Below are 27212 nucleotides of genomic sequence, written 5' to 3' on the forward strand. Positions count from 1 at the left end.
ACCACTCTACTCCACCTCGACGAGCCACGTGCCCGAGTCCTCGTCGGCAATGGCTCCGACGACGACAAGGTCGATGGCTGGTACCTCGACTCCGGCGCCACGCACCACATGATCGGGAGGCGGGAGTTCTTCTCCGACCTGGACATCGACGTAGGTGGCTCCGTCAGGTTTGGGGACTCCTCCACCTTGGAGATCAAGGGCGTGGGCTCCGTGATCTTCACCGCTAAGTCCGGAGAGCACCGGATGCTCATCGGAGTCTACTACATCCCGGCGCTGCAGAACTCCATCATCAGCCTTGGGCAGCTCAATGAGAGCAGCTCCCACGTGGTGATCGACAGCGGGGTTCTCCGCATCTGGGACTACCGTCGCCAGCTTCTCGCCAGGGTGGTTCGAGGGAAGAACCGCCTCTACATCCTCCACATCGGGGTGACCCAGCCTCTTTGTCTTGTAGCTCGCAGGGACGACGAGGCATGGCAGTGGCACGAGTGCTTTGGGCACCTCCACTTTGAGGCCCTAAAGCGGCTCGGCGCCAAGGAGATGGTGCGAGGCCTCCCATGCCTCGACCACGTGGAGCAGCTCTGCGACATCTGCGTACTGACGAAGTAGAAGTGGCACTCCTTCCCCCAGCAGGCGAGCTTCCGAGCTAAGGAGCGGCTCGAGCTCGTACATGAGGACTTGTGTGGCCCAGTGACACCGGTCACATCAGGAGGACGGCGCTACTTCCTGCTGCTCGTCGACGACCTCTCCCGCTTCATGTGGGTGATGATCCTCGGCAGCAAGGGAGAGGCTGCGGACGCCATCAGGCGTGCTCAGGCTGCTACGGAGGCGGAGAGCGGCCGCAAGTTGCGCGTGCTGCGCACCGACAACGGCAGCGAGTTCACGGCATACTGCGCGGATGAGGGCATCTAGCGCCACTACTCTGCGCTGTACAGCCCGCAGCAGAACGGCATCGTCGAGCGGCGCAACCAGACGGTTGTGGGGATGGCTCGGGCCCTCCTTAAGCAGAGGGGGATGCCGACTGTCTTCTGGGGAGAGGCAGTGGTGACGGCCGTCTACATCCTCAACCGCTCGCCCACCAAGGCACTCGACGGCATGATGCCGTATGAGGCTTGGCATGGGCGTAAGCCGGCGGTCTCCCACCTGCGGCTCTTCGGCTGCCTCGCGTTCGCCAAGGAGCTTGGCCACATCGGCAAGCTCGACGACAGGAGCACTCCGGGAGTGTTCATCAGCTACGCGGAGGGTTTGAAGGCCTACCGCATTATCGACCCGGAGACACAGTGTGTGCGCACGGCGCGCGACGTTGTGTTCGACGAAGGGCGAGGATGGGCGTGGGACAAGGCGGTGGACGACGGCTCGGTTCCGACGTATGACGACTTCATCGTCGAGTACGTCCACTTCGAGGGAGCTGGGGGAGTAGGCAGCTCTTCTTCGCCGAGCGTGCCTACCCCGGTCCCCGAGACTCCACCGACTCCGGCGCCCGCCACACCGGCGGCACCAGCCCTTCAGCTACGACTCCGGCTGCGCCGAGTTCCTCGACTGCACCACCACAGCCGGCGACGCCGCACACTCCAGTACCGATATCCACTCCTCCGGGCACGTCTACTTCGACACCTGCTCGTGCTAAGCACAGTCCGGTGGAGTTCGCTACTCCGCTCTCTCACGACGAGGAGCGTGTCGACACGTACCACGATGGCGAGCTGTTGCGGTACCGTATGATGGAGGACCTTCTCGGTGATCAGCCAGTGCCGGGACTGGTGCCTCACGACCTGGAGGCGCAGTTGCACCTCGCGTGCGACGACGGCGAGCCTCGGTCTTTCGCAGAGGCCGAGGGACACGCGGCATGGCGTGCCGCGATGCAGTCGGAGATGGACGCGATTGAGAAGAACCGCACTTGGGAGCTTGCTGACCTCCCTCGTGGTCACCGCGCGATCACCCTTAAGTGGGTGTTCAAGCTGAAGAGGGATGAAGCCGGCACCGTCGTCAAGCACAAGGCTCGCCTGGTGGCACGAGGTTTCGTGCAGCAGGAGGGGGTCGACTTCGACGATGCCTTCACTCCCGTGGCACGGATGGAGTCCGTGCGACTTCTCCTTGCGCTGGTTGCCCAGGAGGGCTGGTGTGGCGGAACCACCCAAAACTGCTGGGCCCGGGTGCACTGATCTTCGTTGCTAAGCAACTCTGACCCAATTTGGCACTCACCGGTAGTTCCTCGAGTGAAGCCTCGATAAAAGCCACGCTATTCCAGGATCAGCAGACAACACTCACACGAAGGTGAGCCCAGAGATTACAACACAAACCATTTCATACATCTCAGAGTGATTGCAGCGGAAAGAAAAATTTATTACAAACCATGTTCAGACTAGTGAAGTACTAAGGAGTTCCAACTCCTCAAATTATTCAAGTCTCAAAGTTCAGCGGAAGCATTAAAAGATAACTAACGAAATAACGTGACGCATCGGTAAAGCCCGTACGAATGCGTCACTCAGCGGGAGGGATGATTAGCACTAGCTGAAGGGCCATCCCACTCAACCGACCAACCCGGAGGCAGAGTACAAGGCCAAGTAAGACTCGCAAACAGATCTTCAAAGTTAGTACCTGAAAAACAGTGCCACAAGCAAGGCTGAGTATACTAATACTCAGCAAGACTGACCCGTCTCCGGATATAACATAGTCCGATAACTATACATGCAAGCTTTTTGGTTGGAGAGGTTTGTTTGCCAAAAATGCCGCTAAGTGTTGATCCTTACTTCCAGGTTTTACTTAGCCAGATTCTAGTGGAATCAACCATTCTAAGTTTGCAACTAACTCTACTCAAACATGGTAGAGCAACCATTTAATCAACCAGCAGTATTATCATCATCCTGTTCCACTTGTTACTCTATGTGACCGAAAGCATTAAGCAATCTCATGCCGTGAGAGGCGGACGATTCCGAATCGAATTTCAACCTGGCCAGGGGAACCTAGACCACACGCATGGGGATTGACTTCGCTCCCGCCCACGCTACTTTTCCCCTTTCTTTCCAGTCCGTGGATCCGGCACACCCTCCCCGACTACAGAGTCCGACCACTCTGCACCCGTACGTCGCGACATAAAATGAACCCTACTTCTACCAGGAGGGTGCGAGATCGTTCCACTCGCCGGTCCAATCAGGTACTTAAGCTTACCGATTACCATATTTCTCGGTATGTGGCTAGTACTTTCAAACGCTTAACAAAATGAGCCACACACCTCGACCTTAGCCATTTTTGACTATACCAGCGGGGTATCACAACTACACAACCCCGCCCGTTGTCCTTATATTTCAGCAGGAAATAAAGTCAGTACAATTCCTATTGCTCGCGAGAGGCAGAGAACCACTCGACTTCTACCGTGCCTATTTAGCATGGCAACTAGTCGATAAAAAGATCCGGTATCAAACATAGGTTCCTATGGATCATGCATCTAGGGTTCTCGATCAACGCCTAGAGAACTTATATGCATAAAACCAACTATTACCATACATTAGTAAATAGATAACAGAATGGTAATTCGGAAAAAATAGTGGGATTATGCTCCGGGGCTTGCCTTCTTGGGCACTGTCAGGCAGAAAAACTTCGGGGGCTTGGCCCAGGTCTTGAGACAAGTTAGTACAGTTCAGATTAATCTCCTGCTCCGCACGAGAGTCCGCGGGCACCAGTTCGTAGTCTCCGTCCGCGAGATTAACCGTTTCTATATGCAATGCAAGATTATGAGTTATTCATGGATAACAATTTCTTTCCTTCACGATAAAGTTGTAGTCCATGTAAGTTAATTTAGTGCCGATTTCACATTTCATTGCATGGGCAATCGCTTATAGAGTAGTAAGCATAACTATGGTTATTCATGAATGAGTGGGGTTTTGGGTTTTCATTTTTAATTTCAACACATAACATGCTTTCATTATTTCTTAACATCACAACTACTAAAGAGCTAGTGATGAACACTAAAGTAACTCAGATTCAAAATAAGTAATTATGGTATAGATTTCAGCATTTAACCATAAAGCAAAAACTATAACTAATCATGCAAATGGATTACTCTAGTTACTTCATATTTTTGTACAGAATGTTCCACATGGATTCTGATGCTACAAATTTTATGCAAGCAACTTCAAAGCATACACTCAGTACTGAAATTTTTCCAGATTTTATACACTTATATAGCAGAGGTGATAAAAAGATTAAAAACGGCAAGCCATTAACAAAGATTAAATCTACAGAAAGTTTTACTAAGGATTTGGTTCTCAAATTTTTACCAGAGACTAGTACTGAGTTAAACGTACTCCAGAAAATTTTTCAAGATTTAACTCACTATACTAAATTAGTTATTCAGTTAACTTAACATGAGTTTGCATAATTTTCTCAAGATGTAATTGACCAGCATTGCATCTGAACTTTTTATCAAGGGTAGAACATACTCTAAGAAAGATCATGCCCAAAAATAAAGATCAGAAACATTGTAGATTTCTCAGAACAAAAATAGTAACCCTAACCATAAGATGCTAAGCATGATTATTCGACAAAGCCAAACTCAGTAACTGCAGCTCAAAATTTTTATATAGGGACACAGAGCTAAAAAGAGACTCCAGAAATAAATATGGATTTTTCCGAGCATAACAACTATATATGAGGAATTAAGTTGATTAAACAAGCATAAATCATGGTATATAGCAAATGAACTCTAATAAATTTGAAATTTAGAGACTTACAGGGATTCAGTGTCACAAGACTGTAGTAAAATTTTCAGAGCAAGTTCATGTACATATTTTCCAGAATTAAATCGAGAGTGCTAACAACAGATTAGAGAATCTTGATTGTTCTAACCTGATAACTGTTTTGGTTTGATGTCATCTTTTTACTGTGATCTTAGCATCCCATTAGTTATGACATATCCAAAAATCAATGTCATTTGATGAGCAGAACTTCATGAACATGCATAAGGTGATTTTCTTAATCTTTTCCCTAGATTAAATTTGGTTGAGTTTCTGCAAATGTGAATGTTACAAAATTTGTATATTTTGTTACAAGGATTCCAGATCAGTTGAGTTTGCATTTTTCTGATTTTTCTGTGATTTGTTTCGCATTTTAGAAGTTCACTGGTATACACTGTAAAACTTGCAGAGACACCCTTGAACGAAAAAAAGAAATTACAACCGGGTCCTTCGCCGGCCTTCTCCGCCGTGGCATCTTGCCGGTGGTGTTCTGCGGTGCAGGGCTTACCGGGGCTGCCACGGGGAGGCGCGTGGGGGAGAAAGGATCGAGGAACACCTACCCTGGTCGACGTTCGAGCGATTGGAGCACAGGTTCAAGCTCGTCGGCGTTGATGGCGGGTCGGTTGTTCGGTTCGCCGGCGCTGGAGGCGAAGGAGGGCTTGGGGTGGGGGAACAAGGCGTGCACGAGCACCGCGTGAGCTCGTGGATGCTTCTGGGGTAGCTATCGGGCTCGGTCTTCCCCGGAGCTGGCCGGTCCGCGGTGAGCCCGAGCTCGCCGGCGGCGGCGCAAAAGGGGAACGGCGTCGGGAGGGGGTTTGGGTTCGATTCTGCGCGCGTGGAGCGTAACTGGGAGGTGGCGAAGCTGTTGCGGTGGTCGGAGGGGGCAATGTGGGGCTGGGCTAGCCGGTCCGCGCGAGCTGGATCTCGGCGGCCATGGCGGAGCGGCGGGAGGAGGAAGAAGGGGAGAAGGGGCGCGACTGCGGGGGTTCTGGGGGTCTTTATAGGCCACAGAGCTCCTGGGTGAGGAAAGGAGTGACTGGGGGCGGTCGATTCGGCCTGGGCGAGTCGACGGCGAGCGGGCGGAGGAGGCAGCGGCGCGGCGCATGGCTGGGGGGCGTCGTGGCGGCTCGGGAGCGGCCTGGGACGCGTGTGGGCGTGGGAGGGCGCCAAGGGGCAGGCCAGGTGGCGCTAAACGGTTTCCCCGGGTCCATTTGGCCGCGGGCGCGCGGTGGACGAAGTCCACCGGCGGCGTACGGCGGGCGGCGGGAAAACAGAGCACCGGGAGAGAGAGAGATGGAGATGGGGGCTCTTTTGTGATTTCTGAAATTTCCAGGGACCTCTCGGTAAACAAAAATTTTCTCCTAATTAGAGGGCTCAAATGGAAAAGTGTTGAATACCATTTTTGCATAACTTTTCAAGATCTACAACTTTTGTGTTATGCAAATTTTCATTTGAAAATCACATTTTGAACTATTGGCACATTTGCATATTTGCACAAAAGGACTTTAGTTTTATTCAGTTTTTGACTTGATTTTGGCTGAAGTTCAATTGAGCACATGTCAATTGAAACACCTCTCATGAGCCAACAAAAATTTTGTGCACATTTTTGAATTAAATTTTTGAGTAGCTTTTCACTCCTTTTTCTTTTTCCTTTAATTTCTTTTGTATGATTTGTCTTTTATTTGATCCTTTCTCTTTAAATTAATTTCTCAAATTTTTCTTTTAACTTTAACTAAGGTACATTGATTGGATTTAAAGGTGCTAACACCTGAGGTGTCACAGCTGGCGCGTCCATCACATGGACGTCAAGTCGGCGTTTCTCAACGGCGACTTGAGGGAGGAGGTCTACGTGCACCAGCCACCAGGGTTTGCGATCCCCGGCAAGGAGGGCAAGGTGCTACGCCTGCGCAAGGCCCTCTATGGCTTGCGGCAGGCCCCGAGGGCGTGGAACACCAAGCTGGACTCCACGCTCAAGGGGATGAGCTTCGAGAAAAGTCCGCACAAGGCGGCCATCTACCGGCGGGGCAATGGCAGAAATGCCCTGCTGGTGGGTGTCTACATCGATGACTTGGTGATCACCGGCACCAAGGATGCGGAGGTGGTGGCGTCCAAGGAGGAGATGAAGGCCACCTTCCAGATGAGCGACCTGGGGCCTCTCTCCTTCTACCTGGGGATCGAGGTGCACCAGGACGACTCCGGGATCACACTTCGACAGACCGCCTACGCCAAGCGCATCGTCGAGCTCGCTGGGCTCACCGACTGCAACCCAGCTCTCACTCCGATGGAGGAGAGGCTGAAGCTGAGCCATGATAGCACGGCAGAGGAGGTGGACGCTACTCAGTACTGGCGCCTTGTGAGGAGCCTCCGCTACCTCGCCCACACACGGCCGGACTTGGCATTCTCCGTCGGCTACGTTAGTCGGTCCATGCAGCGACCAACGACGGAGCACCAGCAGGCCGTGAAGAGGATCATCCGCTATGTTGCGGGGACTCTCGACCACGGTCTCCACTACCCGAGGTGCCCTGGAGCGGCACACTTCGTCGGGTACAGTGACAGCGACCACGCCAGCGACATCGACACCAGCAAGAGCACGAGCGGGACCCTCTTCATTCTCGGCAAGTGCCTCATTAGCTGGCAGTCGGTCAAGCAGCAGGTGGTGGCCTTGTCCAGCTGCGAGGCCGAGTACATAGCGGTCTCCACCACGTCGACTCAGGCGCTCTGGCTCGCTCGACTGCTTGGTGATCTACTCGGCAGAGACATTGGAGCAGTGGAGCTCAGGGTGGACAGCAAGTCCGCTCTGGCCTTGGCGAAGAACCTCGTTTTCCACGAACGGAGCAAGCACATCCGGGTGAGGTATCACTTCATCCGAGGCTGCTTGGAGGAAGGAAGCATCAAGGCGAGCTACATCAACACCAAGGATCAGCATGCGGATCTGCTCACCAAGCCCCTTGGGAGGATCAAGTTCCTTGAGATTTGCTCCAGGACCGGGATGGTCCAACTTTCCCACAAGACGACGCAAAAGGCTTAGGGGGAGAATGAAGGGAATAAGTCTTGTACTCTTGGTCTTTGTGGGGCTGCAGCATCTCCTTTTTGCTGCACCACGCAGTGGGTTTGTGCTACCCCTAGAGGACAGCATCTTGGACTGTTTTTCACTTTTCTAGGACAGCAGGAGCATCTTAGACTAGGCAGTTAGCAGCCCCTTGGCTGGCTATATATATGTGTGGCTACCCCTCCCGTTGGATGGTATGACATTGTGAGTGTGAATGAAGAAAAACCCAGAAAAATTCCCCAACTTGAGTGTCATCCTCTCAGCTCAATGAAAATGAAAATTGAGCTGCTAACATAAACCATGGAGAAAAAAGAGAAAGATCCCTAGAGTTTCCTCCGGCCAGCAAGGAAACCCTAGGGGATCACCGCTACACGCCTATGCCCGCGCCTATAATCCCATCTCGCCGTCAATTGAGTTTAATTCAATTGTTCCTGCACAGAATCGCAAACACAATTAAGGTCAGCACAGAATCGCAAACGCAATTAAGGTCAGCACGATATTGGGTTCACAGAAACAGCAATGTACAAAACCCTAGCGAACATGAGGAATTCTTACAAGAACCGGTTGGACTGGATGAGGGCGCCGTGAATCTTTTCGCTGCCGCTGCGGGTCCAATAATATCACAACGCATCTGAACTAATATACATGTACAAAATAAGAAAACAGAAGGAGTCGATTTCACAAAGCTACAACTAGTTTAACAACTAAAACTCCTAACTTTAAAGGAACTATACAATTACTAGAACTATACACAAACAGTTGTAACTTTGTGAAATTATTAACTCGAAACTGGAAAAAAACAAATATATGAAGAAGGGCGCGTTGGAGCGATTCGTCACCAGGGTTTAATTGATGATATAGCCGCGCGATCGGCCAGAGGCGGCAGACCCTCCGTCGTCCACCTCCGATCCGATCCTACCACGCCACGGGTTCCGCTTCCGATCAGGACCTGCGAAGCGCCGACCAATGGCGTCACCAATCCGATCCAACCAGTGCACGGATCGCCCCGCAAACTACGCTGCGCTGCAATGTACGCGGAGGGGCGAAGCGGATCGGAAATAAAGGAGGGCTATTTATATTCCTACCCTTAGTTGTGAACCCCACCTTAGTTGTCCCCCTAACTCATTCCCCACCTCAGTTTTACCCTCCCACGCGCCACACTTCGCTGAATTCTACCCGCACGGACGGTTTCCGTCCGTCATTGACAGGTGGGGCCCACTTTTCACCAAATATATGCACCGCGTTGTCTCACTGACCAGTGGGCCCCACGAGAAACTTTCCCCATTTATCCTCCAGCCATCTCGATCCAGATCTGGGAGGGAGGGCCGAGCTCCCTGCGCGCGCGGCCTCCTCCCTGCCGCCGCCGGGCGCCCCGCCGCGTGCCTCTGCACCGCCTCCCTGCGCCCCTCGCCTCCTCCCTACCGCCGCCGCGCGCCTCTGCACTGCGGGTCAAGCTCCCTGCGCACGCGGCCGGCCTCCCCGCGGCTTCCCGCTATCCGCCTCCCTGCCGCGCGCGTCCGACCTCCTCCGCTGTCCGCCCCCCTGCTGCGCGCGTGATGCCCGCTCCCCACCGGTCGCCTCTATTCCTCCTCCCCACCGGCTGCCTGCCCTGACCGAGCTGCACCTCCGGCAGCCCGAGGCTCCGCCGAATCCCCGCCGCCCTCGCCCCTGCGGCGCGCGTGCTTGCCCGGCGAGCGCGGGTCCCTGACGCACGCGCGTGCTGTGCGCGGCTCCCCGAGGGCCCCGCCGCGTGGTGCCGCAGCTCCCAGCCGCGCACGCATGCCCGCCGACCTCCCCTGCCGGGCCGGCCACCCGAGGCTCCCTGCCGGCGGCCCTCCACGTCCTGCGAGGCGTCGTGGCTCCCTGCCGCGCGCGTCTGCAAGCCCCCTCCCTGCCTCGCGCGGGTGCCTGCCGGCCGCTTCTGGTCCGGGCCGCCGCCGCATCCCCGCCGGCCACCGCTCCGTCAAGCCTCCTCACCGGTCACCGCTCCGCCGCCCGAGCTTTCCCGCCGCCCCCCGGTCGAGCTGTGGTCCGTGGGTTGAGCTCCCTGCGCGCGCGGCCGCCAGCAGGGCTCCCGCAGCCCGGCGCCAGGAGGCATTCCGCGCCCGGCCGCCGGCCTCTGCGCCTCTCCCCCGGCAGATATCCTCCCAGGAGCGCGCGGGGTGCAGCTTCCCCCGGCCGCCTCCTCCCTCCGACTCCCTGATTGTTGAAGGTTGTTTTAGTTCTCTGCTCTATGATACACTGATTGTTGAAGGTTGTTTGTTGAGCTGCTAGTTTACAATTGCTTTGTTGTACTGCTGATCTTGATTTCTGAAAACCGTTACTCAGAATTCTAAAGCACATCCTAAGAGGCACATCGTTCTGACCACACATCCCCTATTTTAGACCATACTGCAGTCTTGCGCAAAGCAATAACATACATCAACTTAATAGGGTAAACTAAGAAAATAGGGTAAACTGGTTATTGAGAGCCTTCATCGAGCAAAATAGGATTTACTTAATGTTTCACATTTTGTAGTTGCATGATTTCTGTAATAGCTTATGCTTATACATACCTATGAACAGGTCAGCATGTCGCGTGGGAGCAGCTCAAGCATCAGAGCATATGAATTGGCCCCGAACGGGCCGATGCCACTCACCCGCTGTCCAAAATGCCCACGGTTGGATCCCCTTGTGAGGTGCACAACGAAAAGGACAGAGAATGGCAACTTTGGCCGTGAGTTCGTGAAGTGCGAAAGCAAGGCGCAGGCAGGAAAGGTTTGCACTCGTTTTGCTCATGTTATTTAGCTTCCTAAGTGTTAGATTCGTGAACAGTTGTGTGGATCAAACTGTGTGATAATTTGGTTTATTTTGATGGATTAGGCTCTTAAACAATGCCACTTTTTTATGTGGTTGGATGAGTATATTGCGGCACTAGGCATATGCAGGGATGACATGATGACCGGAGCAGCCCCGGAACAAGCCGTCGACAGTAGGGCATATGTGGCTACCGACACACTTGCTGCCGAACTAAAGAACATGAATGCCAACCTTGCCGAACTAAAGATCATGAATGCCAACCTTGCCGAACTGAAGAAAATGAATGCCGACCTTGCCGAACTGAAGAACATGAATGCCGACCTTGCCGAACTGAAGAACATGAAGAAATTGTTTAAAGTCTTTTATATTTCTTTGATATCTATCGGTGTGCTTTTTCTTATGATGAATCATTGAAAACATCTCGCTATAAATTGCTTAGCACTGTGATGCCACTGTTGTTTAGGAGTGAGGAAATTTGAGTACGTAAATGTTGCTTTAGTATTAGGTCATGGCACTGTTGTTGTATGAACTGATGCTTTAGACATTTAGTGGGCAAAAATCAGTTTAACACTGAGCACAGAAGCGGCCAAAACAGGCAAAAACCAGCCCTCCCCATGCACCTCACCCACCGCAAAAGGAAGCCTGACATCCCCCCACCCCCCAGCGCCAAACGGCCAAAAAATCCACCCCCATCCACCAGCGCCAAACTGCCAAAAAATTGGTGGTGCTGGGATTCGAACCATGCACCAAGGGTTGTGTATTAAAGAGTGCTCCAGGGACCAGTCGGACGGGCTCGAAGTTATGCCTCACAGTGCAACGGAATATAATTAACACATACCCAAGTTTCTACAATTAAACAAATTACAGAAAAAAAATTTCTATAAATTCGGATTTGAACTGTAGGTATGTCATATAGGGTTCAAAAAATCCTATATAAATATATACCTAACTAAGTATACACAAATACACATCATATCCAAAATTTGTTCAAAATTTCAAATATATGGCAACAATATTTAAATTCATATTATTCTAGTCATTTTCTGAAAAATAAAATAATATGTAAATGTGGTCCAAAAATTCTGAAAATTGGCATGGAGTCATAATATGATGCTGATAGTTTGTAATAAAAAATTTGAAACATTTGACAACAGTTCATATATACTTTGTTCACAAATGGGAACATCTCTGAAGAGGTTTCATAAGATTCAACTTGAAGTTCATAGTTTGAACTAGAGTCAATAAATGTTTAATTATTTTTACTTCAATTTTGCACTATATATTCATTTAAAGGCAAACATTATGTATTTCAATGATATTTACCATTTTTTAACGCTTAAACAATTTACTACACATTTATATGTGTTAAACTAGACAAAATAAATAATAATTGTCAAATGGACTGAGCAGGCCCAGTTACATGTATATGTTTGGCCTAGTGCCAACGACTCAAATGACTCAAATTGTCAAATTGTCAAATAGTAGCAAAGATGTCTTAGTGGATTTGTGTTTCACGCAAATGACCTTCTGTACAGGAAAAAAAAGAAATATACTTTTCTTAAATGCTTCCTATTGTTGTTGTCAGTCTCACTGAGACACCCAAATTGTTCATGCAAAACAGAACATGCAGCAGGCTTAACAGGCAGATATATCGATGGGCAAAGTGATTTGGGGCTTATCCTTCGAGGAGAAAGTAGTTAGGGCTAATTTCCTTCCTGGCGCCCACATTCAAATCAAATAAGTAAAAAAGAAGAAGCAACTGGATTGAAAGTGTAACAGTTTCCCATAATTCCCAAGTTTAACAGTTTCCAAGCGCATTAAATTTTCAGGTTGAAGACAAGGGTAACAAGTTAACTGTTACATAAACAAGCAATATTACCTGGGTCTCTAAGTCATGCCACAAACCAATAGCATGTTCAAGCATGCCACAAATCAGCTACCATCCATGGGTCTCTAGGTCATTCAAGTCAGCCAACAATGAGCTACCATCCATAAGTTCCTAAGTCCAAAATACATCAATATCGCAGCCCACAAATTACAAGCCAAAAGACATCAACAGTCCACAATAAGTTTTTTCTTGCTTCTTGTTTTTTTTGCAATATTGAGTTGCTTGCTCCTAGTGTTCTTGGCTGGACTATCTTCAGTTCCTCCCTTCCTTTTCTTCCCTTTGGATGGACCATCTTCAATTGGTTTCTTCCTTTTAGGTTGATTCTTCCCCTGTGCATAAAAACAGCTATGTTCTGTTAACTGATAACTGCTATGTCTTGTACATCACTATGGCCTGACATGAAACTTATTTCTCAGGTGGAGTCCACAAGCGAAACAACTAACTTGCAGGAACGAACTGAACAAGCAAGACGGTTTAAATAAATTCTAGAAAAATAAAAGGGGCACTTGCAGCATCTCCTTTTCGTACAGACTTTCAAAGAATCAGCCAATATTACCTAGAGTTTTTCTCCAATCTTTCTTCAGTTCCTACCTTCCCTTTCTTCCCTTTGGGTGCACTCCTTGCCCTGAAAATCAATACACGCATAAGAGGAATTACTAGCAGAACATAAAAGTAGAATACCAATAACAATAATAGAGGAATGATACCTAGAGGGTCCATCTTGTGCCTCTACTGTATTTTCTTCTTCCTCATGCCCTTCTTCTCCAAAAGATGGATCAACTGCATTTTTACAATTTCTAGCAATGTGTCCAAATCTGCCACATCTCCTGCATTTTCGCTTTCTAGGCCCAAGTCCAGCTCCCTCAACACTTGATCTGATTCTAACTTTTTTTGGTCTTCCCGGTGCTCTTCCTTGAATTGGAGGATGCATCACGAAACCTGGATCAACAATGTCCCACTGATGCTTTGCCTCGATAGAAGGTACATTTTCAGCATAGGTTGCATTAAACTTGGCCACTGAGTAGTACTCATGTACATACTGATCTATTTCTGCAGCTAAACCACGAAGAGAAGTAATGAAGAAGAGGGCATGGGTGCACGGCAACCCGGTCATCTGCCACTTTCTACAAGTACATGTCCTCTTTTCCAAGTCCACTGGATATCTAAATTCTCTCTTTTTCTTATCCAGCACTGTCACCTCTGCCGCCAAAGGCTTGCGCTTGAGCAAAGTCATCTTCAATTGTCTAGTGTTCTGGTGTAGTTCCTTCATCACTTGCGGGATTATTCTGTGGCCAACAAATTTTTCAGAAGCAATTCTTTGACGCAACTCAAACTTGGCCATAAGCATCTGCCTAATCCTATCTATCAAGTCAATTAGCTGATACCCTTTAATGTGTCTAATCCATGAATTAAAAGACTCAGCAAGGTTATTATTCACATAGTCTACCTTGCATTTTTCACTAAACTTGCTTCTAGCCCATATTTTCCGGTGCTCAGCTTCCATGTATACCTTCACCTCTGGCTTTGCATATATCTGATTCACATGGAAGTTATGCTTTTTTAGGCTATAAGTCAAAGATGCTGGCCATAGGTTGTCATCATATATCTTGCCCTTGTAGTACTTGCTGAAATTTGAAGCAAGATGCCTCATGCATTCCCTATGTTCCACTCCAGGAAAAACTATATCAACTGCTAACTCTAAGCCCTTGCAAGCATCAGTATGGATAGTCAAACCATCAGGATGCCCAATAACTGCACGTAAGTGCTCAAGAAACCAAGTCCAACTTTCGGTTGTTTCCGCCTCAACTACGCCGTAAGCAACCGGAAACAACCAATTATGTGCATCGATTGCACATGCAGCCACAAGTTGTCCTCTATATCTTCCATTTAAAGAAGTTGCATCAACTGCCAAATAGGGTCTACATCCATCTAGAAACCCCTTCCAACATGCCATATATGAAATAAACATTCTCCTAAAACATTCCTTTTCCCTAATCTTGCCTTTCACCTTGTACTGCACTTTATGGTGGTCAATCTCTACCACACTCCCAGGGCATGCCTTCTCCACTTCAGCTTTGTAAGTGTAGAGCAACTTGAAACTTTCTTGCCAAGGACCATAAATCATGTCCAGAGCCTGTTCTTTTCCATAGAATACCCTCATGTAAGGGACCTCAACACTATACTTCTCTTTGATTTTCTTCACTAATTCAGTGGGGCCAATAGATGGATTCTCTGTCACCCATGGCAACACTACATCACCACACCACCTACTCTTACACAACTTCAATGATGCTTTCCTTTCAGCACTTGGACAAGAGTGACGATGCGGGTTCACTTTGACTTGAATGATTCTGCTATTCCTCATTGGGGTGGCATGCAACCTCCATTGACACCTCTTGAAGACACAATGCACAGTTAATCTTCTTGGCTCACTCTTGTCGATTTCGTAATCATATTCATTCTTAAGACAGTAGGTAGCAAGTGCATTCCGTAAAGCAACCATTGATGGAAATACACTGCCCTCTTCAAGAGAAGGATTCTCTTTGTCATATTCAATCATCGGGAAGTCATTTACATCCTCATCATCCCCATTCACAGCCATGTCATTATTCTCCTCCTCCTCCTCCTCATCTGTTTCTTCGAATTGTGGCAAATTGCCAACAAACTTAGGATATAGTCTCTCATCATCATCAGGTAACACATCTAATGGAACTAATGCCTCTGCTGCCTCACTTGGATTCTGTGGCTGCTGCTCGGAAGTATTTGCATCCATCCTATTTGATGAAAAAAAAGAGAAAGAAATATACATGAGCGCAGCCACTTATAAAAGCAATCATCATTTCAGGACAAAGCAATTGTAATATGCACCCATGCTGAGAATTGTAATCATCATTTCACTAACTCAGCAATTGTAATCATCATTTCTTTCAGTAATTGTAAATATCATTTCACTAACTCAACAATTGTAATCATTATTTCAGCAAGTAATCATCAGTTGTAAGCATCATTTCAGAACAAAGCAATTGTAATCTGCACTAGTTCACTAACTCAGCAGTACAACAAAGCAATTGTAAACTAGCAGCTCAACAAATAACCTTCAACAATCAGTATATTGTAGAGCAGAGAACTAAAACAACCTTCAACAATCAGGGAGTCGGAGGGAGGAGGCGGCCGGGGGAAGCTGCACCCCGCGCGCTCCTGGGAGGAGATCTGCCGGGGGAGAAGCGAGAGGCCGGCGGCCGGGCGCGGAATGTCACCTGGCGCCGGGCTGCGGGAGTCCTGCTGGCGGCCGCGCGCGCAGGGAGCTCAACCCACGGACCACAGCTCGACCGGGGGGCGGCGGGAAAGCTCGGGTGGGGGAGCGGAGACTGGTGAGGAGGCTAGACGGAGCGGTGGCCGGCGGGGATGCGGCAGCGGCGGCGGCCCGGACCAGACGCGGCCGGCAGGCACCCGCGCGAGGCAGGGAGGGGGCTTTCGGACCGCGCGCGGCAGGGAGCCACGACGCCTCGCAGGACGTGGAGGGCCGCTGGCGGGGAGCCTCGGGTGGCCGGCGCGGCAGGGGAGGTCGACGGGCATGCGCGCGCGGCCGGGAGCCGCGGCACCACGCGGCGGGGCCCTCGGGGAGCCGCGCACAGCACGCGCGCGCGTCAGGGACCCGCGCTCGCCGGGCAAGCACGCGCGCCACAGGGGCGAGGGCGGTGGGGATTCAGTGCCCGGCGGCGGCAGGGAGGAGGCCGCGCGCGCAGGGAGCTCGGCCCTCCCTCCCAGATCTGGATCGAGATGGCTGGAGGATGAATGGGGAAAGTTTCTCGTGGGGCCCACTGGTCAGTGAGACAACGCGGTGCATATATTTGGTGAAAAGTGGGCCCCACCTGTCAATGACGGACGGAAACCGTCCGTGCGGGTAGAATTCAGCGAAGTGTGGCGCGTGGGAGGGTAAAACTGAGGTGGGGAATGAGTTAGGGGGACAACTGAGGTGGGGTTCACAACTAAGGGTAGGAATATAAATAGCCCAATAAAGAATCGAAGAATGGCTGCACGGAGGGAGGTGGAGGAATCGGGGGCGTCTATGTATCGCGTTCTGCGATTAGAAACAATTGCATCGCAGAAACGCGGCACGGGCAGGCGGGCGTGACACGCGCGCACCGGCGCGCTGGAACGGACGCGGAAGCTGGTCCATTAAGGTTATTGGCTTAAATGTTCCCTTGCGCTATATGCAAAAGGTGAAGTCGTGATCTACAGGTTCTTTCTTACTTCTTCGTGTTTCTCTGCAGATATTCTGAAGAAAAAACTTTGCACTTTTTAGAATGTTAGCCAAACATTCCAGAAATTATTTGTGAACATTTGAGGATTGTTTGGAAATATTTTAGAGTGTTCTGTAAAATAGTTTAACCCAAAAATATTCGTCAAACATTACAAATTATTTCAAAAACGAATTCCAAATTTGTTCGAGAACAAGTCACAGTGTTCCAAATAAAATGCCAAAATGTTCCAAAAAAAAGTTTGTCAAACATTTAAAATTCTCTTCAAAAAGTTTGTTTCGAAACAATTTGTTTTCGGAACAATTTCACAAATGTTCTGGAGAAATTTTCAAGATTGTTCTGAAAAACGGTTTGGTTTGTTCCGAAACTATTAATTTATTCTGAAAACATCCATTGTTCTGAAATATTAAGATGTTTTCAAAAGTGTTCCGAAACATTCTGACTTGTTTTAGTAGATTGTCCTGTATTGAGAATGTTCCGGAACATTCATTTTGTCCCAAAACATTTCACAAATTTGTTCGAGGGAACATTTCACAAATGTTCTAGCCAAATTTTCAAGATTGTTCTGAAAATGTTCAGATTTGTTTCGAAACATTTAGATTATTCTGAAATATTAAAATTTATTTCGAAAACATTTCAAAAGTGTTATGGAACATTAAAGACATTTTCATAAGTATTCTGGAACTTTAAGATTTGTTCTGGGAACATTTATTCCGAAAATATTAAGATTTGTTCAGGGAACATTTCAAAAGTTTTCCAAAAACATTAAGGCCCTGTTTAGTTCCAAAAAAATTTTGGATTTTGGTATTGTAGCACTTTCGTTGTTATTTGGCAATTATTGTCCAATCATGAATTAATTATGCTTAAAAGATTCATCTTGTGCTAATCAGTTAAACTGTGTAATTAGTTATTTTTTCAACTACATTTAATGCTCCATGCATATATCCAAAGATTCGATGTGATGGTACTGTAGAAAAATTTTTGGGAACTAAACAGGGCCTGAGATTTGTTCTAGGGGGCATTTAAAATGTTTTCAGAAGTGTTCGGGAACTTCAAGATTTGTTTTGGGAACATTTGAAAAATGTTCTGAAACATTCTAACTTGTGCTATTTTGAGAATGTTCTGGAATTTTTATTTTGTTCCGAAAACATTTTTAGAAGTGTTCGAGAACTTCAAGATTTGTTCTGGGAACATTTGAAAAGTGTTCCGAAACATTCTAATTTGTGCTGTTTTGAGAATGTTCTAGAACTTTTATTTTGTTCCAAAAACATTTTCAGAAGTGTTCGAGAACTTCAAGATTTGTTCTAGGAACATTTGAAAAGTATTCCAAAACATTCTAACTTGTGCTGTTTTGAGAATGTTCCGGAACTTTTATTTTGCCCCAAAACATTTCACAAATTTGTTCCGGGAACATTTCACAAATGTTCTAGCCAAATTTTCAAGATTTGTTTCGAAACATTTTGTTTATTCTAAAATATTAAGATTTATTTCTTGAAACATTTCAAAAGTGTTCTGGAACATTAAAGATGTTTTTAGAAGTGTTCTAGAACTTTAAAATTTCTTCTGGGAATATTTCAAAAGTGTTCCGAAAACATTTAGATTTGTTCTGGGGGGCATTTAAAAAATTTTCAGAAGTGTTCTGGGGGCATTTAAAATGTTTTTAGAAGTGCTATGGAACATTTTCAAATGGACTGACAACACTTTTTAAAATGTTCTCCAAAGTAATTTCTGGAACTTCTTTTTTGGAACAATTTCAAATGGACTTACATAACTTTTTCAAATGTTCCTCAGAAGTAATTCGTGAAACCTTTTTTTGGAACATTTGAAATCAAATGATAGAACTTTTTCAAATGTTCTCAAAAACAATTCCTGGAACCTTTTTGGAAAATTTTCAAATGTTCTCAGAAGTAATTCTTGAAACTTTATTTGGAACATTTCAAATGGAGTTACAGAACATTTCAAATGTTCTAAAGTAATTACTGGAACATTTTTTGGAATATTTACAAATGGAGTGACAGAACACTTTCAAATGTTCTCAGAATTCTGGTCCAGATGTTAAGAAAGATGGAACAAGAGAACAAGTTCTGTAACCAAATAGAGTAATAAACAGTACGCTTAGTTTTTCAGAGCTGCAGACATGTAAACTACTTGAACTGCAAAAAGTATCATCTCATAGAACCCAGTTACTTTGACATTCTTGAGGTGCCACAACATAAAAGCTTGGCTTCAGAATTCATGGTAGACCCTGCAACCAAAAAAAACCTGATGAATTAGACCACCCAAAATTGTAAAAATTAAGAAAATGATAATGCATGTACCCACATGTTTTGGCATCATGCATTATCATCATCAAATGTGATACCTACTCTCTTGAATGGATTATTCCTTTTCTTCTGGTCAATCGTACTAGAACCCATTCTTGCCTTCCTTTTGGAATTAACTGCAGATTGAATATTCTGAACAAGCAACAAGATGATCGTACTAATAAACTATGAGGCAGTACTTTATGAACTGAATAAGAGAAACAGACAAAGTATGAAAAACTATAAGAACAGGATAAAACCAAAATTTGGCTTTTATCTTGGCAAGCAATATCAACTGAATAAGCATATAGAACTAAGCAAAACGATGATAAACAAAACTTGAATAAAAAAGAAGCAAAATGAATTGATATATACCTCTGCAATCAATTTCTGTTGGGTCAATATTGGCTTCAGTATCATATCCCATTGCAATAGTTATTCCAGGAGTAATATTATCTTCCAAAATCTGGTGAACCTAAAAAGATTGAATTAGATTGAACTGCTTGATCACATGATTTGATGGAACTATTGCGAAGATTAATTGGAATGTCTCCAGAAGGAATGCCTAGGATTTGTTGAACCATAAATCTGGTGAACCTGAAAGTCTATGCATAATAAACTGAGAAGGCTCGATGACAAGCAGACCCATTACCCATTCAAGAAAAGGCACCAGAATACTGAACTTGCGAATAGCCAAAAGAGTTTGAAACCATTCTTTACAACAAAACCTTTTTAATCTTCTAATAGAAAATCAATAATTTTTTAACCATTTAGTGGAAAAGCAATTCTTCAAGCGATCCATAATTGTTAGCACAGTGCAAAGACAACTAATAAAAAAAACAAGAGCAATAAGTTAGAAACAACTTGAGGAGCAGGCTGGGGGGATGGAAAAAAAATGAATGTGCTCGATAAAGCTATTCCACGGAGAGAATTTGCGTTACAGGTAGAACCATGTACCCTAGGAAGTAGGAACCGTGCAAGAAAAAATGAACGTAAAAAGCTAAAGAACTTTGGAACAAATTCATGCGTCCAGGGAGCATAATAAAGAGATACATCTCTCAAACATAACAAAAAAGAATTTCACCCAAATAAGTAGATAACTAACCACTAATTTAACTTGTATACAATTCAGAAATAAAAAAAAATAATGGTTCCAGATGAGTGTCTAGCTAACTGCACACTTGAATTGAGATAAATTTCGTACACAAAAAAGACCTGGATGCGTACACTAAAAGGAATTGGATCGAGAACAAAATCTAGATAAACGCTAAATACGAAACAGATGCAAAACAAAAAGGCGATGAAGTAGCACAAGGTAATAACAATGGAGGAACGAAAATCAAACCTTCACAGATGCTGGGACGGAGACATCCGAATCCGCGAGGAATGGGGCGAATGAGAATCGCCTCGGCGGCGCAAACCCTAACTGAGAAGCCGAAAATGAAGGAAATCCAGGAAAAAGGAAGGGCGAATCGGGAGATTAATATGGGCCGCCAGGCTGAATGGGCCTCTGAAAGCCAGACGGACCGACAACGAGCTCCGCGAAGAGCTTCTGCGACGAAATCGCGTGCAGTAGCGCGTGCGATAAATAGAATCGCCCGAGGAATCGATCTTGCCGGTTTGCCGATCCAATCGCCCGACAGGCGGTGCGGTGGCTCCCGATCGAATCGCCCACTTGCCGGCAGGGCGTTTCGGAGTGGCGGAACCGAAGGGGTCGGGCCGGTCGGCATTTGGCGGTTCATATATGGATGCCGTCGCCGGCTGGGGTTGGGCGGTGGGTTTTGACTTGCGCCTGTTGCGTCAGTGAAATTTTTAAAATAAAATCTTTGCACATTAAATATTAAATATAGACTAATTACAAAATTAATTATATAACTCATCTATAAACTACGATACAAATTTATTAAAATTAATTTATCCGTCACTAACACATATGCACTGTAGCAATTACTGTAGCAGTTTAGTGTCTAATTATACTCTAATTAGACTCATTAGATTTTCTCGCAATTTACAACCAAACTGCGCAATTTATTTTTTATTTCGTCTAGATTTAATACTCCATACATGTAGTATTTCTTTTATATGTGATAGTTTGAAGTTTTGAATTTTGCAACTAAAAGACCTTGATCCGCCACCGTGTGCTTGGGGTTCCGACTTCAATTCTTCAATTCGTATATGAAACAAAACCCTAAGTTATTATTCCATGATATAGATGTTACTTATAAAATAGTGCTACTTCTCCAACAATATTCAATTTGTGTGCAAACTCTTGGTTTGCTTGCCATGAGTCTTCCGATTAAACAGTAGCTAGTGAAATATTTTGGTTTTTTTCTCTCTACCGTATCAGTCGAGAGCATCTTCAACAGACTATTATAATACTAGTTAAAATAGAGTTTTACAATCTCTGTAAAACAATAGAAGACTTTCTATATAGGGTGGGGAAACCAACAAACTCTCCAAATCATGACTCTCCATTTTACAAGTGACAACTTTTGAAAATAAAAGTTAACTTGAGTTCTCGGCTTCTCGCAGATAGATTCATGGATCTAGCAGAAAGCACCCTAGAAGTTTTTGCAATCAAAGCAATTGGATCCCTAGTCGTTGTTTGTTGGGGATCGCTACTTCGGAACGACACATCCGGCCGAAGGTTATGTCGCGAAGGTCATGGAAACTGACGGTAGGTGACCACCGCTAACAGGGATTCGAGGGAACCTTGTTTAGAGATACGGCTAAGGGTGTAAACTGCGGAAGGATCTCCCTTACAGAAGTGAGTTGAGACGGTGGTTTTTACTACAACGCGGAATACGAGCCTAGTTTTTACTGTTAATGCAACTCCATAGCTTAACTTTATGCACCCACAAAGTATGTGTATCCCCATCAATTTGCTCAGCTTCGCCACTGAGCACCATCAGACTATGGTTATCCTCTCGCGTGATCACTGCACACTGAGTGAGTCACTGGTGATGATGCTGGACGTATAACAGAATCACTGGTCACAGAAACTGTAACAGCCAGCCATGCGAACGCACAAGGCCTGTCTTCGGTAGGAAAGGGACACCGAAGACCAGTACCAGTACCAACCAAAGATTGAGCAGAGCACAGCCAGATCGCACAGCTTCCTTTCACGCCAGAAATGCGCCGGTGCCACATCGCTTTCCATGGGAAAAAGCCCATGCAAAACCTTTTGGGGATCAAAAGGAAGCATATCACCTGTGGAATACCAAGTTTATCCATTATCACTTTAGCTCTTTCCATAATATTTCCCCCCTGACTACTGAGCAAGACTCAACACATAAGAAGCATGGCCCAAATGCTCAAACAAGATTCATATGCTACTACAAGCTGTTGTTCACTCATAACAGAGAGCAAAGATAAAAAGAGTTAAACTAACTCACCCCCACAATGTGACTACTGAGCAAGCACAGGGAAGTCCCATCTCAAATACAGCACACTAGTTACCTGAGCTATCTACTACCTAACATGTAACAGCCAGTACAATCTGTGGCACTATGGAAATGATAATGTTACATACCGGAGTATGCTAATGCAGCTTCATGCCCTCCTCCCCTAAGCTTTGTCCCACAGTTGAGCTGTACAATGGTCGTATCCATCTAAAATCACCACCAGTTGTTGGTATAGCAATTTCTAGCTCGACCCATTAAGGCGCTCCAAGGTCTCTGCTACATGCCTCATCGATGGCCTCCTCTCAGGGTTGGCTTGAACACAAGCAAGGGCGACTTTCAGCACTGCGATCATCTCATCCTCCCGTTCCAAGTCCCGGGCAAGGAAAGGATCAAGCACGTCGGCAGACGGTTTCTTGTCCTCGATGCAGAACTGGACCCACTGGACGAGATCCATCTGCATTGTCTCCAAGAGAACCGCAGGCGATCTGCCTGTGATCATTTCAAGCAAGACCACACCGTAGGAGTAGACGTCCCATTTCTGCGATGGTTTCAACGTCTTCAGTGCTTCGGGTGCTTGGTAGCATGATCCTTTGCTCATGAGAGGGCTCACTGAGGCATCTGACTGTTGGCTCTGGGCCTTTTCTAGACCGACTCGATCTGATTGCGTGAAAGGTGATGTTCCAGCGATATTTGCAAGACGTCCGAGGCCAAAGTCTGAGATGTATGGTTCCATATTTGTTCCAAGGAGGATGTTATTTGGCCTCAAGTCCCCATGGACATACTTTTTGGGGCTGAACTCATGCAAGAAAGACATCCCCTTGGCGACTCCCTTCATGATATTCAATCGGGCCTCCCATGGCAATGGTGTGAATGTCATCATTCCAGGTTTACCTGAAAGCCATAGCAATTCGCCAGAGCTGGCAGTCAGCAATCACGCACGACACTAGCTCAGAACAACCACACATGTCCTACACTACAGATACAGAACATAATCCAGCAATCTTTATTCCAATTAGTAACACACGATCTTCAATTTCAGAGTAAAGAAAACATCCATACAGGTTATATCAGAAAGTCAACCTTTGACAGATACCAGATTCCAAACTGTACCAAACTTATATAAAAAGCAATAGCTCTTCCAAGCCTATAGAAATACAGTAATTGGCATGAACTGAATTCCAAAATCTTGACATACTATCATCACAAAAAAACAAAACAATTGAAAAGTTAGGCCCAACACAATACAGCCAAGTGTGTACCAATTTTCCATCATACTGCAGTTATTGCACTAAATTAGGAATCAGGCATTACTAGGATCCTGACAAACACAACTACGACATGAAAGAATATATAATTACTTGTTCCTGAAACAGCAGAATCAATGGAAGAGGACATAGCAAAGTCATTGTTAAATCTCAGTTTGAGTTGCCGAACAGAATACATACCATGAATTGCTGCAGAGAGGCTGCCATTAGAAATGTAATCATATATAAGCAGCTTCTCATCAAAAGACCAGTAGTAGGCTCTCAAGGTAACAATGTTTGGATGCCGGACCTTGCCAATAGCCTCAACCTCAGTCTGAAATTCCTTAAACCTCTGCAATCCCCCCTCCCCAAGCCGCCTGACGGCCATGGTGAGCCCGTCCTCAAGAACCACCTTATAAACGATCCCAATCCCACTCTTCCCCAACACAAATGCTGAAGCCTTGAGCAGCTCATCCAGATCAAACCTCACTTGCTGGTCCAAGGCCACGAGATCGTACTGCTCGGCGTGCTCGGACGGAGTCCCGGACTCATCCCTACTGAAACATCCACAATCCTTTCCGCACCTGGACCCCTTCCTGTCCTTGGATGAAACTGCCCTCCAGTAGCAGTAGAAGAAGAGGAGCGCCATGATCAAAATCCCTACCACATCACTCAGCACGATGGCCACAATGGCAATCTTCCCCAGCCCTTTGCCCTTCCCCTTGCCGCCACCGGCCGCGTCGGGTGCAGACGAGTCCCCGTCGTTGGGCAGGGACGGGTTGGACGATGGCATGGCGTCCGGCGAGCAGGGGTTCTTGAGCGGCGGCCCGCAGAGGCCCGGGTTGCCGACGAACGCCGTGGGCCCCCGGTTCTCGAGCGCCCCGTTCTGCGGGATCGGGCCAGAGAGGTTGTTGTAGGTGAGATCGATGTAAACCTTCTCGGGGAGCCTCCCGAGGCTCGGCGGGATCGTGCCGGAGAAGTGGTTGTGCGAGAGGTCGACCGTCCCCTGGAGCCTGGAGAGGTTCCCGATGTCCTCCGGGATGGCGCCGGAGAAGCCGTTGAAGGAGAGGTCGAGGCGCTCGAGCGCGGAGAGCTGGGCGCCGAAGCCTGAGGGGAGCGGGCCCGTGAGGTTGTTCCGCGCGAGCGCGAGCGCGCGGAGGCGGCGGCATTTGAGGATCGAGGGTGGGAGGGAGCCGTTGAGGGCATTGGAGGAGAGGTCGAGGATCTGGAGGAAGGGCAGGGCCCCGAGCTCGTCGGGGAGCGGGCCGTCGAGCGCGTTCCCGTAGAGGACGAGGCTCTGGAGCGCGGGCGCGCCGGAGACGAGCGCGGGCGGGACGGGGCCGAAGAGGCGGTTGCTGCGGAGGTTGAGGTGGCGCAGCGACGAAGGGAGCGGCGCCGCCGGGAGCGCCGCGACGAGGCGCTTCTTGGGGAGCGAGAGCGCGACGACGCGGCGGGGCTGGGTGGTGGCGCCGGCGGGGGAGGAGGAGGAGGAGCAGGCGACGCCGTTCCAGGCGCAGGGGTCCGCGGCGGTGGCGTCCCAGTTGGCGAGCGCCCCCGTGGGGTCCTGGACGACGGCCGCCTTGAACGCCAGCAGCGCCTGGCCGTCGGGCGTGAGCGCGTCGGCGGCGGCGGCGGCTAGGAGGAGCAGGGGGAGCAGGAGACGGAGCGCGAGCGCCATGGCGACGCGCCCGCCGCGTTGGGTGGCGGGCGGGTGGGGGACTGGGCCTCCTCTCTGCGAGGAGTGTGCGGAGCGAAGGACGGGGGCGCTGCTGGTGGGGGAGGCTTCACTCATGACTGAGCTACTTGTGCGGTCGCGACTCGCGAGAATGGGGACGATTTTTTTAGCGTGGTTGGTTTTGCTGCCAGAATCCTCCAAACAAAATTAGGTGCGACTCACGCTCACCTCGACGGTGGACCTGACCTCGACGGCCGTGCAGCACTGCAGCACGTTTAGCTGATTTAGCTGTGGGCTCTGGGCCGATGATTAGTGCTGATTTATTATGAGAGAATAGTACTACTGACTGACTGATAGTTGATGGCTAGTGCTGATGACTATTAGTTTATGGTTAGTGCTGATTTAGTAGAAGAAAGTAGTGCTGCTTGGCTGACAAGCCACACGAACCAAGCGAATTTTAGGCCTAGTTTTGGATTGATTACTCCCTACAAATTTTTGTTGTCTAGCATGTTTTTTCAGGCCACTCGATAGTTATGTCCATAGAAAATTGACAAGGATACACAAAATGGAAGAAAAAAAAAGATTACCCTTGGTTTTATTTGTCACTATTTTTTTTGAACAAAAAATACAAATAGTGGCAGCTTTTAAATTCACACATTCACCTGTACTAGCAAGAAGGGCAATCCCCGATAACAAATTGCCAAATGCCAGTTCGATTAAGCGTAGTGTCGTGCATAAGGTGCAGCTGGTTGCTTGCTATGCATACATCAGGACACTGAAAAACGTGCACGGTACAATATCAGTATATCAAGGGGACCAATTTAGCCATGGTACAAGTTTGGTGCCCGTTTGGCCGTTGTGCGCGGGCGGCGATTGTCAAAGCCAGCAGGCCGGTCCCGCCGTACATTCAGCCATATACCACGGTCCACGGGCACGACACTAGTCGAGCGTTAGTTATGCGTCCATTGCATCACTCAGTTAGAGTTTGGCACGTTAAATGAGCGCCCATTGCATCACTCAGTTGATCTTGGCACGTTAAATGAGTCCGTTAGCAATCATGATCCGCCCGTTGCCCGCCGTACGACGGCTACGGCGTAGTTAATCGGTAAGTGGGTTCCCAACGGTGTTCTACCGCAACAACGATTCCGTCCCGTTACGTGTACGTCCTTGGTCGTTGTTGAGCAATCAAACGTGATTTTAGGGGCGAGCCCATCAGCCGAAAAGGCTCCGCGAAGGGCGCAGGCAGCGGCGACCGGCAGCTGCCAGCGCAAGTGGGCGAGAGGAGAACGCGAAGGCTACGGCAACCAGACCAACCATGACCACGCTGGAGCGGGGCCGCGGAGGGACCGGGCGGTCGTGGGAGCAGCGACAGCGAGGGACAGCGCGCCGCCGTACTTGGAAGTAGCCGTTGTCAGTAAAGATGGATGGCCGTGTAGAGTTCTCCGGAACACGGAACCCGAGAAAAGAATTTTCAATACATGGACCGAAATATTAAATGAAGTCTATTTGTGAAACTTTTTTACGAACAGGTGTAACTTTTCGCGACGAATTTAATAACAGTAATTAATTGATGATTAGTTACAGTGATGCTATATTAACCATCATTTAATCACGCGGCCAAATGTCTCATTTGATTCTTTAGGATTCCTGAGTTGGTTTTGTAAACTGTTTTTATTTAATACCCCTAATTAGCGGTCAAAATGCTTTTTAGGATCTTCTATGAAAAAACTAAACGGGTCGACATATGCTAAAAAAATAAGAATGGATATGGATGGCGAAATATCCGAATTCGTATCCGCTTAAAATGTTAATATGGATATCTGTATTCCTATCCGATGTATGGATCAACAGCGTGTTTACA

At 47.6% G+C, this 27212-nt stretch overlaps 3 protein-coding genes and 2 long non-coding RNA genes across 6 annotated transcripts; 2 read left to right on the forward strand and 3 right to left on the reverse strand.

Moving 5' to 3' along the window:
- Nucleotides 1–8073: 8073 nt before the first annotated feature.
- On the reverse strand, nucleotides 8074–8834 carry LOC120655471. Its single transcript, XR_005667539.1, has 3 exons — nucleotides 8616–8834; nucleotides 8332–8407; nucleotides 8074–8207 (listed from the first exon to the last, which is right to left on the reverse strand). It is a non-coding gene; the product is annotated as an uncharacterized LOC120655471 (long non-coding RNA).
- A 1569-nt stretch (nucleotides 8835–10403) lies between these two features.
- LOC120655470 lies at nucleotides 10404–11039 on the forward strand. The gene is made up of 2 exons (XM_039933305.1): nucleotides 10404–10533; nucleotides 10639–11039. Exons 1-2 carry the CDS (start codon nucleotides 10405–10407, stop codon nucleotides 10987–10989), a joined length of 480 nt encoding a protein of 159 aa, XP_039789239.1. The 5' UTR covers nucleotide 10404; the 3' UTR covers nucleotides 10990–11039.
- Nucleotides 11040–15713: 4674 nt separating this feature from the next.
- On the forward strand, nucleotides 15714–16295 carry LOC120653403 (translation initiation factor IF-2-like). Its single transcript, XM_039931155.1, has one exon. The coding sequence runs from the start codon at nucleotides 15714–15716 to the stop codon at nucleotides 16293–16295; it is 582 nt and encodes a 193-aa protein (XP_039787089.1).
- A 2338-nt stretch (nucleotides 16296–18633) lies between these two features.
- Nucleotides 18634–20621, reverse strand: LOC120654013. Its single transcript, XR_005666937.1, has 4 exons — nucleotides 20374–20621; nucleotides 19404–19494; nucleotides 19092–19181; nucleotides 18634–18970 (listed from the first exon to the last, which is right to left on the reverse strand). It is a non-coding gene; the product is annotated as an uncharacterized LOC120654013 (long non-coding RNA).
- A 1150-nt stretch (nucleotides 20622–21771) lies between these two features.
- Nucleotides 21772–25456, reverse strand: LOC120655472 (receptor protein kinase-like protein ZAR1). Of its 2 annotated transcripts, XR_005667540.1 has the most exons (3): nucleotides 23878–25456; nucleotides 22561–23323; nucleotides 21772–22238 (listed from the first exon to the last, which is right to left on the reverse strand). XR_005667540.1 is itself a non-coding variant. In XM_039933307.1 (2 exons), the coding sequence occupies exons 1-2, from the start codon at nucleotides 25352–25354 to the stop codon at nucleotides 22674–22676; spliced, it is 2127 nt and encodes a 708-aa protein (XP_039789241.1). In that variant the 5' UTR covers nucleotides 25355–25456; the 3' UTR covers nucleotides 22322–22673. The 2 variants fall into 2 exon arrangements, 1 of the variants encoding a protein (XP_039789241.1); XM_039933307.1 differs by lacking the exon at nucleotides 21772–22238 and having other exon boundaries at nucleotides 22322–23323.
- Nucleotides 25457–27212: the final 1756 nt, after the last annotated feature.

The sequence above is a fragment of the Panicum virgatum genome, chromosome 1N, assembly GCF_016808335.1.
Source record: "Panicum virgatum strain AP13 chromosome 1N, P.virgatum_v5, whole genome shotgun sequence".
Lineage (NCBI taxonomy): Eukaryota > Viridiplantae > Streptophyta > Magnoliopsida > Poales > Poaceae > Panicum > Panicum virgatum.